An 18,633-nucleotide genomic window follows, 5' to 3' on the forward strand; every position below is an offset into this window, starting at 1 on the left:
TGAAGATTTTAAAATAGTTATCAAGCAACTGAGCTCACTTTTCACTTATTGTGGTGGGTTTGTTGATTGTTGGTTGATTTGTTTTTTTTAATTTATCTGATATAAAACTGGGATAAGAAGGTACAGAATTGATCCATACAGTTTAAGGCTTCTAGCTTGAGAAAATAAATATGTAGATGGGAAAAATCTAGACTCTGTAATGATTGTCACTCATCATTATGTTGGTTGAGTGTTCAACGCAGATGCTTTAAAAGACTAGAATGCTAAGATGTTTCTTATGCTAAATTTTAATATAAGACTTAGGAGTTTTATTATTATTGTTATTAGATTTTTAAAAATAAATCAATTTATGAATAGTAATGCAAAATTCAAATGTGTTTGTACGTGTTCCTCTCTGGGCAGATTGTCAATAAAGAGGCAAAACAAGATGATCAGGTTGAAGTGACTGAGCTCAGGCATTAGCTCAGCATTGGTTCAAAGTGCTCATTTCTATATCGTTTTAAAAAGAAAGAGATAATCTGCAAGAAAAAAAGACTCAAAGTACAAGCTACTGAAAAATTCAGATTACAAAATTGTGTTCTATAATAATGGGGACAAAGCTGGATTTTACAGTCTCAGCTTTTTCTGTGGTAATTTTTGTTTATTGAACTTAGTCATGTTCAGCTCTCCAGTAGCAGTGAAATGTATTCTGTTGCCTATTCCTGTAGACCGTTTACTTTACCAGTATATTCATAATTTTGATTTGCATCTTCAAGATCACTATAAAGGAATTGAGAGCTGATATTTCCAGGATTAATTGTATCCAGCTTGTTGAAATCTGGAATAGATAAGAAGCATACAAATACTGTATTCCTTATCTCCTCTCTTTAGTTGTAGGTGCTGGTTTCTAGGAATATTTCTCTGCAAATTTTATTCTTGAAATATAAAACCAAACTCTAGAAACTTGGATTAATCAAAGCCAAGGGCTGGGTTTGTTTCCTGTTAATGAATGGAAATTGCCATTCATGGTAACTAAGAATTAATATGTTTCACATAAACCCTTTCTGATTTCAGTAAAGTAATTACATTTTTAAAAGCCTAAATAAGGGATTTACATTTATTATATAGGAAAATGGTTCTAGTATTGATTTGTTCATACATCACAGCTCTGTCCTTAAGCTTTTCTCTCCATCTGCGGGTTTTGGCAGCAGAGCTGTATTTTCAATCCAAATATCACATTCCCACGTGCATTATGTATTTTCTGTTTAAGTTCTTCTTTGCTTAACTTCATCCTTTCCGTGCAGGAGAAGAAGCTAGTTTCCTTCTTGATTTTTGTTCTTTTCTTTCCTCACTTATTCCAGCTATTACAGGGGGCCACTCTCTTTCTGACAGTGCTTGTCATGGTTTACAAAGTGATAACTTTACTTCCAGGAGTGTCACCCTTTTTCTTCTTCTATCCTGAGTGTTGTTTTATCTTAACACGCTCCAATCCAGTGTGATGACACACATGCCTGCCAAAAAGATGTGGCTGTGTTTATCAGCATCTGCATGGTCACTTCCAGCAAGTCCAGACAACCTCTTTTCTCAATGGGGGAAAAAAGGAAAAATCACATCAAAACCAATTTTCAGTAAAGTAAGCCTGGACTCGGGGCTTTACTGCAGTAGCTGTCAGTGTCTGTGGGGAAAAGGGTAGAAATGAGATTTGGTGTAAGCTGTGCAGTTACCTGTAACTCAACATAAATTGGGTCTGAAGTTTATGTAGTTTCAGGGTATCGTTACAGGATCATACACCAGCCAGAAAGATATTTTTGTGTTTATCTGTATGTGCTGCAGTTAGACCTACCGGGCACATTGCAAACACAAATACTTTTGGTAAATAGAGCCTCCATTTTCTGGTTTTGGAACTATGTCACTGCTAGGAAGGCCAGCAAGGAATTCTTAATTGCATTGATCAAGCAAAACGTCTTTGGATACTGATTGAAAATTTCAGGTAATAACTGTGGCACGCTACAACATGAGCGAACAGTGTGGCTGTCAATCATGTCGTTTCCCACAGAAAGAATTCCAATGCCTAACAAATAATTCATTGTTCAGTTCTTGATTTTTCTAAATAAATCATGAATTATCCTTTAAAAAACTTTTGGGAGAATAAACATATAAAAGAGAATTATGTGTCTTTTAGGTGAACCATATCAGCATGAAGTGGCACATTTGTGAATTAAATGTGATCACATGCTAAAAGAAATCCTGTTCAGGATTCTCATTGCTAATGCTAATGAATTTTCCCCGTGATTGGCACCACATTCTGTATATTTTACCAGTTATTTGTCAAAGTGTGAATGCAAAGAGGCCATGCCAGTGCAAAATTCTTGAGGGCTTTCAGTCTGTTCTTAGGGGATCTTTTCAAGCACATAGATATTTCTAAGCTCACATTGTTTTGTCATTTTTCTTTAAGGGAATGCTTGAAAAAATCAATAATTTTTCAGTAACAGTTGTGTCTTTTTCAGCAGAGCAGATGGGGGTCCCCACTCGCATCTGAGATTTCTGAGTTGAACTTAATAGAAAACAGGTCAACTTTGCAACAAAAATCTCGCTCTTATTTGACCTCTAAGCAAGCTTACTTTCTATAAATGTGTTTTTCTTCTACCATGTACGTGCAGTTTCAGAGAAGGCGTTTCTTTTTCTCACAGATGAAGTCTGGTATATCTCAGAATTTTAAAGCAACCAGTTTCACTGTTTCTTACCAGTAGAAAAGGTTGGGAAATCATTTGTTTGTAAATGGACTTCTTTAGTATTTCGAATGTATATTTAAATGTTCCTAATGTGGCCTTCATTTTTGAAATGAAATTGACTGCTGTATTGGGAATGCCAGTACTGTCTTAGTGAGTAGTCATATCTGTACTGCTGTACTCAGTGTTTGGAATCCAGTCAGCTGCATCAGATATCCACGTCTACAAAATAATATGTAGCACAGCTTTTGTGTTTGTTGTTTTTATGTTTTTTTTCAGCCATGTTTCAGAAAGATGCATGTAAGAACACTGAGGGTAGAAGTATTCTCCAATAACAAGAAGTAACTACAATAGCTGTAAGCAAGGAAACATGTATGATCAATAGAAAGATGTAAAACCAGTTTTGCAGTTTGGTCAGTGGAACTAAAAGAAATTTAATAAAATGAAAACATGAGCATTTTAGTCTGCTAAAATGTCACTTACCATATTCTATCTCCCTTTTGTGAGTAGGAGCAACCAGTGTGGATCCAGAGAGTGAAAGTTGATACACAGTGGTCATGGAGTTAATGTAGTCCAGTGATTTTTGTAGCTTGAAATCTGTCTCAAAAATGGAATAAATGGCTGAGAAATACAGTAAGGCATGAAAGCGGGTCGAGAATTTCCATGGGAGATGCATCATTCCCAGGAGATTGTCCTTGCCAAAATACTGCATGAAAGCTAGTCATGCTATTTATGTGTATACTCAGCATCGAGTAAGACTGAAAACCTGTTTATCACACTGTGTAGAAATACATTAAATAAGCAAAGCTTTTTTGACCTCTGTCACATTTTTCTGATACCTTGCTTTTCTTAGAAGAATTGCTGATATTGAGTGTATGTTACATCTTTGAAAACAATTGATTGCACTAACTGCATGTAAAGGGCAGTCAATATGATAGAATGTAGTGCTTGGAAGCTTTTTGGCTTCAGATGGATCACAAAAACAGATCCACTTTTTCCTCTAGCTCAATTCTTCGTTTTATATTGTTTCCTGCTTTCCTTTAAAGTGAAATGAAGCAAGAGGAGCAGGAAGCTAATAATTGAGCTTGAGCAGCGAAGCAGCACAGCTTTTCAGAAACGAATCCTCACTGTTCTTTGGAGTGTTACAAGCGAGCAGTCAGGGTATAGCCTGGTCCTTCCTCAGAGCAAAGTTGTAAAACATGGCACTAACTGGTTTCCCAATCTGATCAGCTTCCAGTAACATTGCGGCAAGTGAAGTCTGCCTTTTTTAGAGACATGAGTAACAGTAACAGGGTAATCTCTCCTTTCCTGTGTTCATGTATGTGATGGTGCTAACTGAGACATCTGTGGGGATTGCCAGTAAGGAGAAATTGAAGTCAGTCATACACAAATGCAGAGGTATATTCTTTGTCAAAGAAAAAGGTCTTAAGCAACCATTGCTGCATGCTTCCTTAGAATAATAATCATTTATGACATAGTATTCTGTTTGCCTGTAAATTTAGTAAAAAAATTAGTTTGTGATCAGAATTCTCATGGTCAGTGCAATGTTAATTGCTGTACATCCATGCAGCAGCTGAACAGTGATGAAACAGTTGGGTCTTTGAGTATTTAGTATTTAATTTGTTCTATAGGAACAAGTGTTTTTATCACTCGTTTAATTGCTTTAGGGTAATTTGTTTTATTCAGGGAAGGACTAATGAAATCTTCTTGAGGTAATAACTCTGCTCTCTTTGGTGCACAAAGCAATAGTATGTTTTCATTGCTGGTAGACAGTTACTTATTACTTCTCTGTCAGGGAATATTTCAGCATAGGCTTTGGGGAACCTGCAGTAAAAAAGGTTCTCTGGTAGAGAAGAGAGTGTGAAGCGATTTCACATTTCAGTAAAATAAAGGAGTTGATTAACTCTTTGCAGTTGTAATGTATTTCTCTCTTTCCAACTCCGATTGAATACAGATTCAAATTAATGCAAAATTCAGCTGTTCAGAATAGGAAAAGTATCGTCCAACTGTAGGGATATTAATGAAGTTATAAGTAATGCTCTTTACCTGTTAATTTAATTTGCACCGGGAACAGCACCATTGTTTTGTTCTGCTGTGATAGGCACCTTTTTGGTTTGCTTCAAGTGTTGCTTTTGAGTATTGATTAGGTAATATAACCCCTGAAGCAGCTGAGAGATGGGCACTCTAGGAATGTCCTGTAAGACAAGGGGAGACCTTCATTTCAGCATCCAGTGCTTTTGGTATCTACATAGTGATGTTTAGCACTGGGGGGGGTTCTTTGTTCTGATTGCTGAAATAATCTCTGAATGTAAGCTAAAATACCTGTGTTGTTCAGTTATTAATTTCCTTTTCGGTAGTGATATAATAGCTGATGTTTCATGCAGCCAAATAAACTTGGGCACTGAAAAATATTGTTTTTTCTTCCTTCTCTTGTTTTCCTCTTAACTCTACTTTGCCTACAGCTATTTTGTTTCAGGCTATTAGAGTTATCTACATCAAGGCAAAATGGTCTATTACATATTCAGCAGTGTTCAAAGAGAAGACTGGGGTACTGTATAAAGACATGAATAACATTGTGAAGGAACAAAAGTAGGCTGCAGTAGTCTCTTAGGAAACCCTTGAGTTTGGAAATGAGGTGTCTGGACTTGCACGTGGATTGTGTGAAGTTAGTGAAATTGGAAATAGGCCACCAGTAAAACACTCAAATGATCGTGACTGAAAATATTTACAGTCATTGAGGCAAACCACTTTAGTGCTCCTTTATTGCTGTTTTTGTAAATATTGTCATAACAGTTATCGGTTAAATCTCAAGAAAGAGTCATTGCTCTAATGTAAAGCAATACCAAATTTCTCATTATTCAAATGTACTCAATTATTGCCGTGACATATTCACAGTAGGAGAGGGGTAAAGAGAGAGGAAAAGATCACCTGCTTCTAATTTGGTTATTTTGGCTTTTAATGTATTAGTTTCCATTCTGATCACGGTGAGCATTCTTGTATCAAACAGCGAAAGTGTCAGATCAGGTGGAGCAGAAATTATGATGGGGAAACTGTTTTTTCCAGTTGCCTTGAAATGGCAGCTGGGGGAATGACAGACTTTGAAATGAGGAGCATATCGAGAGTGCCTGACTTGAATTGTTCTACACAAGGTGCTGAGCAGAATCCTCTTGGGTAGGAGCAGATAATTTGAAAACTTCTTGGAGTGTGGTAGGTTTTGCTTAATTGACTTAATTGTAGTCAGAATTACTGACTAAACATGAGTTGTGCAAGGACCTGCTCCATCATTAGGATTAATAACTTTTGTCTTTCTTCCAACCCTTTATGTGTTCGACAACTTATGATTAAGTACAGAAATAACTTGTATCAGCTGTATTTCATTTTGCTGTTTTCCTTGAGGTTCTGATCAAAATATCAGAGCTCGGGGAGGAAATTGACTTTCAAACTTGATGTTGAGGATCAGTAGATGCTGATTGTGTTCTCACATTTATCCCTTTATGAATAAAGGGACAAATGGATAAAAAGCTCTCTGATAGTGCCCATTTTTTAGAATACATTTCTTCTAAAAATTAAAGATAAAAACTTCAGGACTATGTCCTAGTTAAGGTGACAGCCTTAGCGTGTGTTTCAAGGCTTGCTTATATAACTGAGGGATTGTATAGCCTTCCATTAAATACTGTTAGATCAGTGTTTTTGAGGATGCAAGCCTTACTTACACGTGGGAGGTTAAATTGTTATTGATTTAACAACCATTTTCTTAAGATGGTTGTATTTTTCACACTTCTATGAGTAAAAAAAATGTGAGAATATTATTAGTTACTGTCTTCCTTGCTGTTGCGCTTGTTATCCTGCTTTTCTACTATATAAATGTATATTGGCAAGGCTACCAAGTGGGATATCTTAAGTTTCTTTGCTGGAAGTGTATATTTATGTGTCATGCACAGGGGTAGATTTAGCCCTCTATTAGTATAAAAGATTGGAGACACTTATGCATTGTCTAAATGTGTAAGACTTTTTAGAGATCTGTATGCAGCTTTGAGATCTAAATGCTGTTGTTCTTCATTTACCTTTAATTTCAGAGTGTCAGTAGTATACCATGTCCTGCAACTGCAGTCAGAACTTTACCTACCTTAGAAGTTAGCAGAACTTCTGCAGCAGAAAGGCCTTCAAGCAAAAGCAGAGATCCTCCTCGGGATGAAGAAAAAGAAAAAAAGAGAAAAAAACACAAGAAAAGATCTCGGTCAAGATCTCGATCACCTTTCAAGTATCATTCATCATCTAAGACCAGATCTAGATCACATTCAAAAGCAAAGCACTCACTTCCCACTGCCTATAGGACTGTCAGGCATTCAAGGTGGGTTTGGAAACCAAGCATGTTCTTTAGTGTCGTGTGGCTAGTATTGAAAATGTTTTTGCACTTCTTTAATTATGTTGCATTTTCATACCCATTAGATGAGATATAGTCACCCTGAAGGCAGTGAGTAAATATGAACTGTGGAAAATCTCTGAAAATATTTTTAAGGAACTACCTCTGAAAATATAGGGATATTTTTAAATGAAATAATCATTAATTTCTAATTGCACAGTGCAAAATGTGCATCAGTAAATTTCACTCTGGTCTGTGAAATACTTGGCAATATGGTGTAGGAGTCTGATTATAACAAGAGGAGGAATTCGTGCCTGTTGCTGCAGTACAGTAACAATATGTCCCAGCTGAAACCAGGACACAATATTGAAGTAAGAAATAAGGAAAGAGAACCTGGTAGTTGAACGGCAAAGTTCAGAGGGAAGGCAAGCAATTGGGTAGCATGTGAAATGATGTGATTGATGAATGACTGGAGAGATGTGGCAGGCATCCAAGAAGGGTGAAAAGAGAGTTGGTAAAGGAGACCATAGGAAAATGTACGCCAGCACAGTTAACTGTATATTTGCTTATTAATGAGAGTAAATACATTATGTTAATTATGTAGCTGTAAGCTAATGCACATTATGTTATGTTATTGATTACATTTAAGACAGTTGGGTCTCAGAACCTTTAAAGTTTGCTGTGTGTAAACTTTGCCTTGTCTTAATGCCAGGCCACATAACAGTCGCTGTGGTCTGTCAGAAAGTCATATTATTGGGGTTGTAGTCTCTGGATCATGCAACAGAATATCTAAACAGTATTTCAGTAACTTGCAGTTCAAATGAATTGTGACTATAAATACTACCTTAGCTGTGTATGTGTCGGATGCAGAATTATTTATTATCTTTGTGGACATGCCTGTGGCTTAAATGCTTCTTCCCCAGAAACAGATGGCCCAGTTATTTCTCAGTTCTTTTCTAGCTCTTGATGGTGATGTGACAGATCTTCTCGTCATATATTTTCCCTGTATTTTTGTTGTTGTTTATTTAACAAATTGTCTAACTATGGTAATGTGAGTAAGTGTTAATGCTTTACAACTTGTTATTTTCTACTAGTTTTTTTTAGGTTAAATATGATACTTTACTGAAGACATCTCTGTTGTTCAGAGATGAAAGAAATTAAATGAACATAACTTGGGCTTAAACAGTCTGACACACTGCCTGTTCGACTAACGAAGTCACAGTACTCTGTATGTTATTAGCTGCATTCCAGAATAATGTGGTACTGTTCCTTTTCTGTACATACCTAATGTGTAAATGGAATGGTGCTGAATTAAGCTTTTCTTGCTTATGGAGAGAATATGAGTCTTTTCAGAGTTAAAGATACCTTGAGATGTTTCATCAAGTGAATCACTTCTTTATTTTTTCTTTGCCTCCCTGTCAACCCATATCTTCACTTGGAGCTCCAGCATCTCTTAATTCAAAATGTTTCATATTTTTATCCATGATTTTATTTATCAGTGGTAAAAACAGGGATGGAATTAGTAACATGATTGTGATGATTTAAAAAACATAAAATTCTTTTCTAGTACCTTGAAATAGAATCATCTGAGAAGATTCTTATCAGTAGTTACGTATGCTGCTCAGTGAAGCTGATCTTTGTGTGTGATGTTGAATGTGCCTTCTGGCACAAATTAATTAATAGATACATAGTAGTCTTAACATAATGAATCAACACAACACCTAATTAAGTTTGGATGGATTTTTCCTAGGTCTCTGAATGATACACCTAAGAAGTCCAGTGTTTTTGCTGGCTGGCTATATTTTAAGAACTGCACCAATTCTTGCACTGAGAACATTTTGCACATTATAAAACTTTAGTCAGGTTAGAACTGGAAAGGACTCTCATTTATTGTATTTCTGATCTGAATGTACCAGTTCAAACAAGGACCTCTGGAGGGTCTCCCATTCAGAAACTCATAGGAACTTTAAGCAGTATCATCAGTGCTGAGTGGTCACCTGTTCACTTTGAAATTTCTGCAGGATTTGTGTGAGACTTCTGTATTGATAGAGTGAATCCTCAGCTAGAAGACAAGTTCCAAATCTGCAAATAAGATTTATAGGGGTTTGTTTAAAATGGGAAATATTTTTGTTGTTGTTGATTTGTTTGGCTTTAGATAGGGAGAGGGGAAGAGAATTAGAATGATGACTGGAAAAAGTGTAGAAAGATTAATTGAGTCATTGTGTATGCCAAGAAGAGAGGTGTAGAACATTCTTCAGTCTCTAGGGTTTGGACAATAAGTAATGGATGTAAATTGATAGAGACTAGAAAGCTTTTTATAGTTTCTCAGTGGTTAATACAGCTTGTAAAAGCTTCATCATGGGAAATTTCTGCATTAAGAATGATGGTTTGGAGAGTGTTAAAGAGTCTGATTTCTTGAGATTTTTTCCTAGCCCTGTATTTCTAATTAGGTCCTTGAAAAATTATCCACGCAGTCTGACGTTGCACAAGAAATGATCGTGTTAGTTAGGCAAGCATTGCTGAGAGTGTTTGCTATATCTTAACATAAACAGTCTATTTCTAAAATTAAAGCTCTTGCTCCAGAAACTTGAAAGGTGTTAAAATAATCAAGTAATCAGGAGTGGGAGGCTGATTCATAATCCATTGAGACACTAAAGTGTTTTGTCTCTCAAATGTTTAGGTAAAAATAACGCCTTGTCTTAGTAATTTCCCTACAAGAGGCAAATGTTGGTACCTAATTAGAAGATGTGATTTTTTTTTTTTCTTTCTTTTAAAATCATGATATTTAGTGTAGAAAATTATTTCCATTTGTTGCCTTGTGCGCAGTAATTGCCAAGTTACAGCCTGAAACAATGGTTGAGTACCAGGTGAGAAAGTGTGGCTAATTCGGGGAGCTCAGGTGCAAACAGACCCATAAAGCTCCTGGGATGGTCTGGCTTTAATCCTAGACCAACATGACAAGTTAAACAAAAGCCATAGGAAGAGTAAGCAATGTACAGAAGCACTGTAGGGTATTCTAGTGTGGCTTACTATGGAGATGTTAGTTCCAAGGAGATGACTGGTTATTACAAATATGTAACTAATGTCAAAAATGAGGCACATCTGTTAAATCTTTATTGGCAAACAGTCTTCGGTACCTTCTGGTCATCTCTAGTAAATGCTTTGTGGTATCTTTCTTCTAATCAACTTCAAGGTGCCATATAAAGGTCATGTGAATTGTATCTGGTAGTGTGCATTGTCAGTTGCTGAAGTGTTCAGTATGCTGCTTCACTGGAAAGTTTGCTTTCACAACTAGACAGTAAGCGGGAGGAATGACTGTATGTCTGCATCTGTTTTCTATCAGTAGGTCTCTCTGTAGTACATCTGATCTTGTGATGTATTTGTGAGAGTAGGAGATGGAGAAATGCTCTTTGCATATTGAACGATATAGTAATTTGGTTAGTTGAAATCTAGTTTATTTTGAACTAGAGTAGAGATGGAAACCTGAAACTGTTGAATATTGATCTTATTTCTTTTTACTGTCTTTATACCGTGTGAGAGAGAGCTGCAGAAAAATGAGACTTGGAAATAACTGCTCTTTGTTCCAAACCAATTCTCTCATTGTTGAGGCAGTATCAATTAACTTAGTTTTAATTCTTATGTTGTAATGAGACATGCCAAGCTTTGTAATCCTTTGAACTTCTGGGATGCTTCTCAATACAAGTTCTATTGACTTTAAAGGAATGGAGTGTCTTGAAATAATAGTGTAATGAAGGTAATAATTGTTATATCACAGTAACACTGTTAAGCTGTTTTTAATTGTTTGAAACTAATGGCCAAAGTTCTTAACGTTTAGCGATTGGAAGAATGTTGTAAAACCAAAACCATCATATTCAGTTCATAAAAATGAAGCTAATGCATTTTTCTTTCTGATTGTTTGGACTTTTTTTAGGCTGGTCCATATAGGCATGTTTCACTAAGGTTCAGCTTTTGGTTAAGGGAGCCTTTTCAGGATTCTAGTTAATACCAAAACTAGCACATTTTATTCTGAATGTGAAGTGTGTGCCTCCGTATCACAGACTCACAGCATCCACAGGGACACTGAGCATGGAACCGAGTCTGAGCAGCTCATCAGTGGCAGCAGCAACAGAGCGGCAAAGTTATCAGGCAGCTTCGACAACGAAAAGATTTGACTGCTGGCGCTCTTTAGAGGGAAATCCTGGTAAAACGTCAAGGTGTCTGACTGACCAAACTTTATGATCTGTTGTTTTTTTGGTTGTTTTTTTTTTTCCTTTTTTACTCCTTCTGAAAGGCCTGGTAAAGATCAGATTTCTAAGGAATTAAGCAGTTAATTTGCAACACTTAACTGCCATTGTGATCATTTATTCATTTTCAATTGATCGGTTCTGTTGTAGGTATGAGACATGGCTCAGGAACATTTTTTTTATGCTAAATACACAGTTTTGAGTCTTCACAGTGATTTCACAAATTACTTCTGTTTTGGTCACTGCAAGAGAATGAAAGAGAATGAGTGCTTGGTATACATGGAATGGTGTACCTATAGTACATAGATAAGCTTGAAAGCAAACAATTTATTAGAACTGTATAGGCTAGTGGGAACAAAATTAATTGTAGCTACAAAGAATTCGGGGCACATCTTGGGTCTGGTGTTTTTTCTTTCTTTTTTTCAAGCTGGAACCTTATCTTGTCCCCTTCTCAACCTTATCTCCCTTTCCCTTCCATCCTTCAGGATTTTTCTCATTCAGTTTATTTGGTTATGAAAAAATACTCACTTTTTTTCCGTATCCATTTAATTGCAGATCTTAGGAAAAGAAAAAAAAAAAGAGTTATGCTGTTAAGTTGATCTCTGATCTTAACTGGGCATGCTTTCTTTATTTTCATCTTGGTCTTTTTCTAGGAAAATACTTTTAAGTTCGAGTGCTAATGTCAAATAACACCAGTCATGGGTAGTTGGTCACTTGCACAGGTGAAAATATTGGCTACGTTAGGTTTATTCTGCAACAGCGGGGTTAAAATTTTCTGGACTTGTCAGTATTGGAGATGCACTGGAAACAAAAACTTGCATTTATCTCTATGATGTAGGAGTTCTCAAAACATACCATTAATCTGAGAAGACAAGGTCGGGCCTGACAGTTCCAGGCTTCAAGCCAAATTGGACTTCTGTGTACCAGCATTAGTAAACTCTGTTGCCACAATAGGTGACTGCACTGAAGAGAAACGTTCCCACCTACTAATACAAACATTGATGTTAACACACAATACTGGGGGAAAAAAAAAAGTTCTTTTTCCCAGCTGTTGAGACTGAAAAGCAATGGATAACTACATCCTAAATGTGTGAGGTGGGTAAGAAATTCTTGTGCAAGTGACAAGTCTTGGAGAATAGATACCCCATGTTGGTGTAAAATAAAAATATGAATGGTGATACGTTTGCCTTTGGTGACAGCACAATTCCACTGAAATAAGAATAGCAGTATAAATAACAGAAGTAACAAAAAGCAAACTTTTGGATATTTTTTCCTGCGTAGGTCACGATCAAGGTCTCCTAGGAGGAGAGCTCACACACCAGAAAGGCGGAGAGAAGAAAGAAGCGTTCCAACGGCTTATCGCATTAGTAATAGTCCTGGAAATAGTAGGAAACGTGCACGATCCAAGTAAGTATACCTCAATCAAGTGAAGGTTACGTTTTGTTATCTCAAGGTACTATAAATGTTGCCTGCAGTATTGCGTAGTTCCTAGGTAAAAGTGTTTTTGCTATGGGGCTTTGTATATATCCACGGAGGAAGAAGAAAAACCAAGCACTAGTTCCTCTTTAGCTGATCTTGATTATGTTTGAACACTGAATGTACAACCAATGTAGCAAGTATCAACACGCTACTGTCTACAGGCTGTGAAAGCTGAGATTTATTTGGAGTTTCACGTCTTCTTTGGCTGCCTACAGAGGTCATATGCGATGTTATTCTTACTGATATTTGAAAATTGCTTGGGTACTTATTGTATCTGGACAAATAAGGGGAGAATCCAGTTTAGAAGTTGCTATGCTTTATATTCAACAATCATTTTGCTGTCTGAGTAGAATGTGAAATATAAAACAAGTAATGTCTGTTTTGAGAGCACCTTGCATGCAGTCTCTCAGAACCTGCTATCATGGAGATCGCGTAACCGCTGTTATTTGTATCGACAAAAGCATCTGGAAAGTGTGTGTACAAAAGGCTTGAAGTGTTTTGTCTCTAAATTCAATATGCAAGTGAATTTTTTTATTCATTTATATATGCAGCTAGTGTGCACACAAAAGCACAAAACCTTAATGTTTCTAAACTGAGCATACAGAATTTTTTGTCATCCATTAAGATTAGACTTAAAGCTGTTTTTCTGTCTCTTGTGGAGCAGGAAGCAGCAATCACTTTCACCTGCAATTTTTAAAATATTTGTATTGTTTCGTAAGATAGTTTTCCATCATTTGACAACCCCCAATTAATTGATTTGTAGTACGTGCAAATGAGAACATCATTGGTATCGTTCAACTGGTTGTTTTTCATATTCATCATATTCATCAACTTGAGATGATTTTTAAAAGCAAGCAAATGGACTGTGGATTTGCATTTTAGATCTTATCTATAGTTCCGTGCTTTATTCATTTATGGGCTAAGAAAATATTGAGGAATATAAATTCTTCTGTTCCTCATTATATTCCAGGTGACTGATGTTGTTTGGAAAGGAACTTAGCTCTAGCAAAGTTATTCTGCAGATTTTCAGCTAAAGACTTTTCATTGTTATTCTTTAGACCATCAAATACTGTCTGTAATTCCTCTGTACCTAGGAAGTAGTATTCCATGTGGGATCTTTAGATACTATCAGTTGCTTATTGCAGTTTGTTAGAAAGAGCTTCTGATACAGCCAGAGAAGTACAGTATTGGAGTTAGAAGTATGATATCAAGGTACAAGTGTAACGCTTGCTCTGTACATGTACTCTATGGAAGGGGACCGCATGATCTTTTAGAAGTGTGAAAAGTGCCTTCCGCTGAGCTAGTTTCATGCTGCTATAGATACCCTTCAATGGAATATTTTCTCCTCACAGAAGTCCCCATGAAAAAAAGAAGAAGAGGCGGTCTAGGTCACGTACTAAGTCCAGAGCTAGGTCTCCTTCACCAGCTGCGTCACCAGGCAAACCATCCACACACAAAAATTCTGTGCATTCAAATAGTGTCTCTCCTGTGGAGAGCAGGGAATCCAGCCAGGAACGCTCCAGGTAATACGCTTTCTTACAGTAATACCGTTATGCTGATGACTGTTGACTATGAATGTGTCTTTTGACGTAACTTGGATGGTAAAAAGCACTGTGTGCAAATACATGTGTGTGCTTATTAAAAGTAGAAGGCGCTGGGAGAGCATCAGTCTAACAGTGACACTGTTGTATGCTGGAGTTTTCATGTGATCCAGGATCAGATTTAAAATCCTGGAAAACATGCAACACTTTCTGTGCTACACTTGATGTTTTAAATAGAAAATCCCTGTACAAATTTAATCTGTCAAAGGATTTTTCATGTTACATTTTAGATGAAATAGGAACACTTAACTGTGGTAAACAGAAGGTTCTGCTTCTTGTTCAAGTATACATCTTGACACACTCCTACAATAACAGCTGTGTGGAATATTCCACAGTGTAATTCTAAGTTAATAATCCTCACTAAACGGAATAACTCTTCGAAGCAAAATTTTAATAGAGTGGTTTGATTTTCAGTGTCGCTGAGAAGTTCGCAGTTAGGTTATTTCCACAGAGCGTTCTACAGTCATGTTGATAATCCCATGCCTGTTCTTCAGATTTCTTTTAATCAGTTGTGTAGGAGTAAGTCTTCTGACCTTGACTTATCTTGCCTTCTAGTTGAATGACAAAACTTTTGACTAATGCATGAGGTAGTTGTACAGTGGTGCTCCAAATTGTAATGATGAGTGAAATACATTTTGAAAACAAATGCTATAGAATTCTAATTCTGATTGTACTTTTTAGGGGAGTTTCTCAGGAAAAAGATGGCCAAATCTCTTCAGCGATTGTGTCTTCAGTGCAGAGTAAAATCACTCAGGTACAAATAGACATATTTATGCATATTACTTAATTATGTGTGTCCATCATAGGAAATTCTTAATACGTTGTGCAGTTGTAGCTTTGCATACAATAGAGACATGTTTATTGTCAGTCTGTTTGTTTATGAGACAAGCAATTTTGTTGCCTTATGTAGCTGCTCTCTTTTCAAGTTTAATTAAGCCTTTAAAGATCAAGCTATGTTCATCATGGCGCAGTATGTCCACTGCTAAGATATGAAAGTCCACACTGTGCTAGAACAGTACACCAACTGCCAACAGCAGATATTACTGAGAGTCCATCGTACCATGTAGTAATCTTAACAACTTTTATGAAAGGTCGGAGAAACATCTTGGCAAACTCTTAAGTTTGTAGTATTGTCAGTAGAGGAAAGGTGTGTCCTCTTACGCCTACTTTCGTTTGCGTGCTTTGCACTGAGCACTAGCTACAGCTTGTTGTGCCCTTGTTGCTGTTTATGCCTGTGAACTTCTTGTTGCTATATTCAAGCCTGCTGTGGCTCATAGCATAGCTATCTACAACCAGCCATATCAGGTATGTGCGTCTGTATGGCATGCCATAATCTAAATGCATTCACTATCCTTATCACACGTTTAAGATATCCATTCTCAGTCAAAATAACTCCGTTTATTTTTTAAAAGCTACTGCCTGGTAAAAACTGTTTTCAGTTTTTTTATTTCACTCATCCTCTTAGAAACTTCATGCATTTTAAACTTCTTTCAGTTCTGTATGCCAAATGTAGAGGAGAAAAGCTCTTCATTGTGCTTTGGGAAATTTACCATTTAGAATCAGAATTGCTTTTATATTCTCTCTCTTTTTTTTTTTTCTTTTTTTTTTTTAATGGATAGATTATCCTTCATATCATTCCAAGATTTATTTCCTCTAGAGAAATAGAAGTAATTGGAGTTTAATACTAGTAGACTAATATCTTACGTAAAATATGTCATTCATTTTGAAAAGAAACCATAAACAAGAATATGCAGTCAAATAGAAAGTGCAGGCACTGGCAAAAGAAAATGGAACACTGACACCATAGCACTTCATAAGCTACCAGAGAAATGCATGGAAATTCCTGGTAAGAGTAAAGAGACATTAACTATGTCTTGGTCTTAAAAGTGTAGTAAATGTTTTACCTTTTTAAGAACATACTGATTTTAGATATAGGTAAAGTTGATGAGTTTCTGGGGTTAAATATTGCTTATGACACAGTATTTACTAGTTAGTACTTGATTGCTCAAACATGCTGGAATGGGCTGACCAGGGAAGGTGGTGGAGTCACTGACCCTGGAGGTGTTCAAGAAGCACGTAGACGTTGAACTGAGGGACATGGATTAGAGGAAAATATTGGTGGCAAGTGGGTGGTTGGACTGGCTGATCTTAGAGGTCTTTTCCAACATTAGCACTTCTATGATTCTGTGAAAGGGCAGCTGTAAGAGGAGGATATATCAGTAGCACTAAACACTGACTTGCAGTACAGTTTAAAATGCATCTGTTCAGTAGCTTCAAAATTATATTCAAATGCACTACTTTACTTACTGCTTTCAAAAAATAAGGAAGAAGAACAAGACTTCTGTGTATCTCCATGGTATTTCCTAGCATAATTTTGTTTGGCATGTTTTTATCTGTGAAGGCCCAAAGAAATTTTAATTTGCCTCATCATCAGAAAGGTTGTTTTGCTGCCAATCTGTTAGTTTACCCTGCTTTCACTATCTTTTCTCATTCACTTTCTTACATCTGCAAAGTGAAATAGCGATGCTGCAATCTACAATCAAGTGTTTTGAGAGTTTTGGATAAAAATTGCTTTAAAAGTACTAAGGATTATTTGCTTTACACATGTGAAGAAACCTGTTAAGTAATCTGTGATTCATTACCGATAAACACTTCTTAATCCTGATCATTTTTTGCAGCCCAGTAATTAGATGCGTTTACATGAGAATTTCCTTTTGTAATGCTGTTTCCACTGAATACTCAGACACCATTGAGAATTGCTGTTGGGTTCACAGTAGTCTTAATGTTTCTTTCACTGTTGTATGTAAAAATAGCGCTGCTATGTAAATTTTTGGCTCAGCTTTACAAAAAGCTCTCTGTTAAAGAATTGTTAGCACTTTCATCTTAATGAGCTCTTGCCTCTTTCTTTACCTTGCTTGGTTAGTAGCTTTATGTATTTGTTACAGTTTTGAGGAGCTTAAGCAGAGTACTTTGTAGCATTGTAGTGAAAACACACTTAGGAAAACAGTTGCTGTGATACAAACATTCTCCTCTTCTCTTTAGCCTGGAGACTGTTAATATCTGGTGATCATGAATTTCAGTATTTTGTGTGATTAGAGTCCTTTAATGCAGGTGTTTTGTACTGTTTTGTGTGTCGCATGCTTTATCTTTGTTTAAAGCTTAAGCAAGCCTGATCATTTTTTCTCTTGTGTTCTATAGGATCTTATGGCCAAAGTGAGAGCGATGCTTGCAGCTTCCAAAAACATTCAAACTAGTGCCTCCTGAGACCTGTTGATCTGATCATCAAGAAATTATGTAAAAGAACAACATTAAAACTGCCTCATCTTAAATGTACAGCTGAGCGTAGCTCCCTTGGTTCACAACTCTCTTCTCTAATATTACCTGAACTTGAGGAGCTGAAACCTATCTTTCTGTACAGAACTGTCTCCTTGAGATTTCATTAAATTTTTTCAGGCAGAATATCTTTGGGAAGTTTTTGGTTTTTGTAAATTGATTTTTTGACTAATTCTTCAGTAACATTTTATGATCAGCAGTCTATATGTGTATATTTGTAAATACTACGTTTCTGTGATAAAAGTATTACACAATAATAAAGAACGAAACATCTTTCATTAGCTCCAGAGTTTTCGTGGAGTCCTTAACTGTTTGAGGTTGACTTCAGTTACATATTTCTTTTCTTTACTTCTTTCTGCTTTTTGAAATAACAACTGTAGCTTCCTTAAGATGAAAAATAATTTTCATCTGCCTTCAGGCACAGGATTATCTAAGAAGGCTTGTTTACTTGGATGTTAATAGTGGATGTTTCTGAAAAGGGGAACATAATCTACTATCTGTTATTTAGAGTGGTCTGTGATCTGATCTGTAGTCAGATTGTAGTTACTATGACTTCTGTTCTAATTTTCAGTAGTTTCTTATAGTTTAAGGGGAATATGTGTAATACCTGTTACTAAAGATACTCTATTTATAACGAGCTAGACAACTTTCTAATTGGCTTGTTGGTCTGCTGTTGGGGTAACCTGTTAATTGAGAAACAAGAAGTCGATTATTTGGGGATCTTAGTGTAGAACTTTTAAGGTTAATTTTCCTTCAAGCAGAGAGACCTTGCTTACACAAAGTGCAGCTGCTATCAAATTGAGTTAATGGTTTGGCACTGAACTGCTTGGCCCTACAAAGAAGCTGACAGCTGTTGAGATATACCTGCGGTGTCTTGGCTTTGATCATGATTTCACATCGGTTGT

At 36.4% G+C, this 18,633-nt stretch overlaps 1 protein-coding gene across 6 annotated transcripts in view; it reads left to right on the forward strand.

The window, feature by feature from the left end:
• Positions 1 to 18,074, forward strand: part of SFSWAP (splicing factor SWAP) — a 35,043-nt gene extending 16,969 nt beyond the window's left edge. For 4 of the 6 annotated variants that reach the window (XM_072350828.1, XM_072350829.1, XM_072350830.1 and 1 more), the window contains 6 exons: positions 6,785 to 7,059; positions 11,130 to 11,285; positions 12,597 to 12,722; positions 14,147 to 14,317; positions 15,077 to 15,149; positions 17,594 to 18,073. In XM_072350828.1, the coding sequence (XP_072206929.1) occupies positions 6,785 to 7,059; positions 11,130 to 11,285; positions 12,597 to 12,722; positions 14,147 to 14,317; positions 15,077 to 15,149; positions 17,594 to 17,659 (867 nt within the window). In that variant the 3' untranslated portion in view covers positions 17,660 to 18,073. Of the gene's footprint in view, positions 1 to 6,784; positions 7,060 to 11,129; positions 11,286 to 12,596; positions 12,723 to 14,146; positions 14,318 to 15,076; positions 15,150 to 17,593 lie in introns of all 6 variants that reach the window. The other 2 variants (XM_072350826.1, XM_072350827.1) reach the window with 2 other exon arrangements.
• Positions 18,075 to 18,633: the final 559 nt, after the last annotated feature.

This window comes from Excalfactoria chinensis, chromosome 16, assembly GCF_039878825.1.
Source record: "Excalfactoria chinensis isolate bCotChi1 chromosome 16, bCotChi1.hap2, whole genome shotgun sequence".
NCBI lineage: Eukaryota > Metazoa > Chordata > Aves > Galliformes > Phasianidae > Excalfactoria > Excalfactoria chinensis.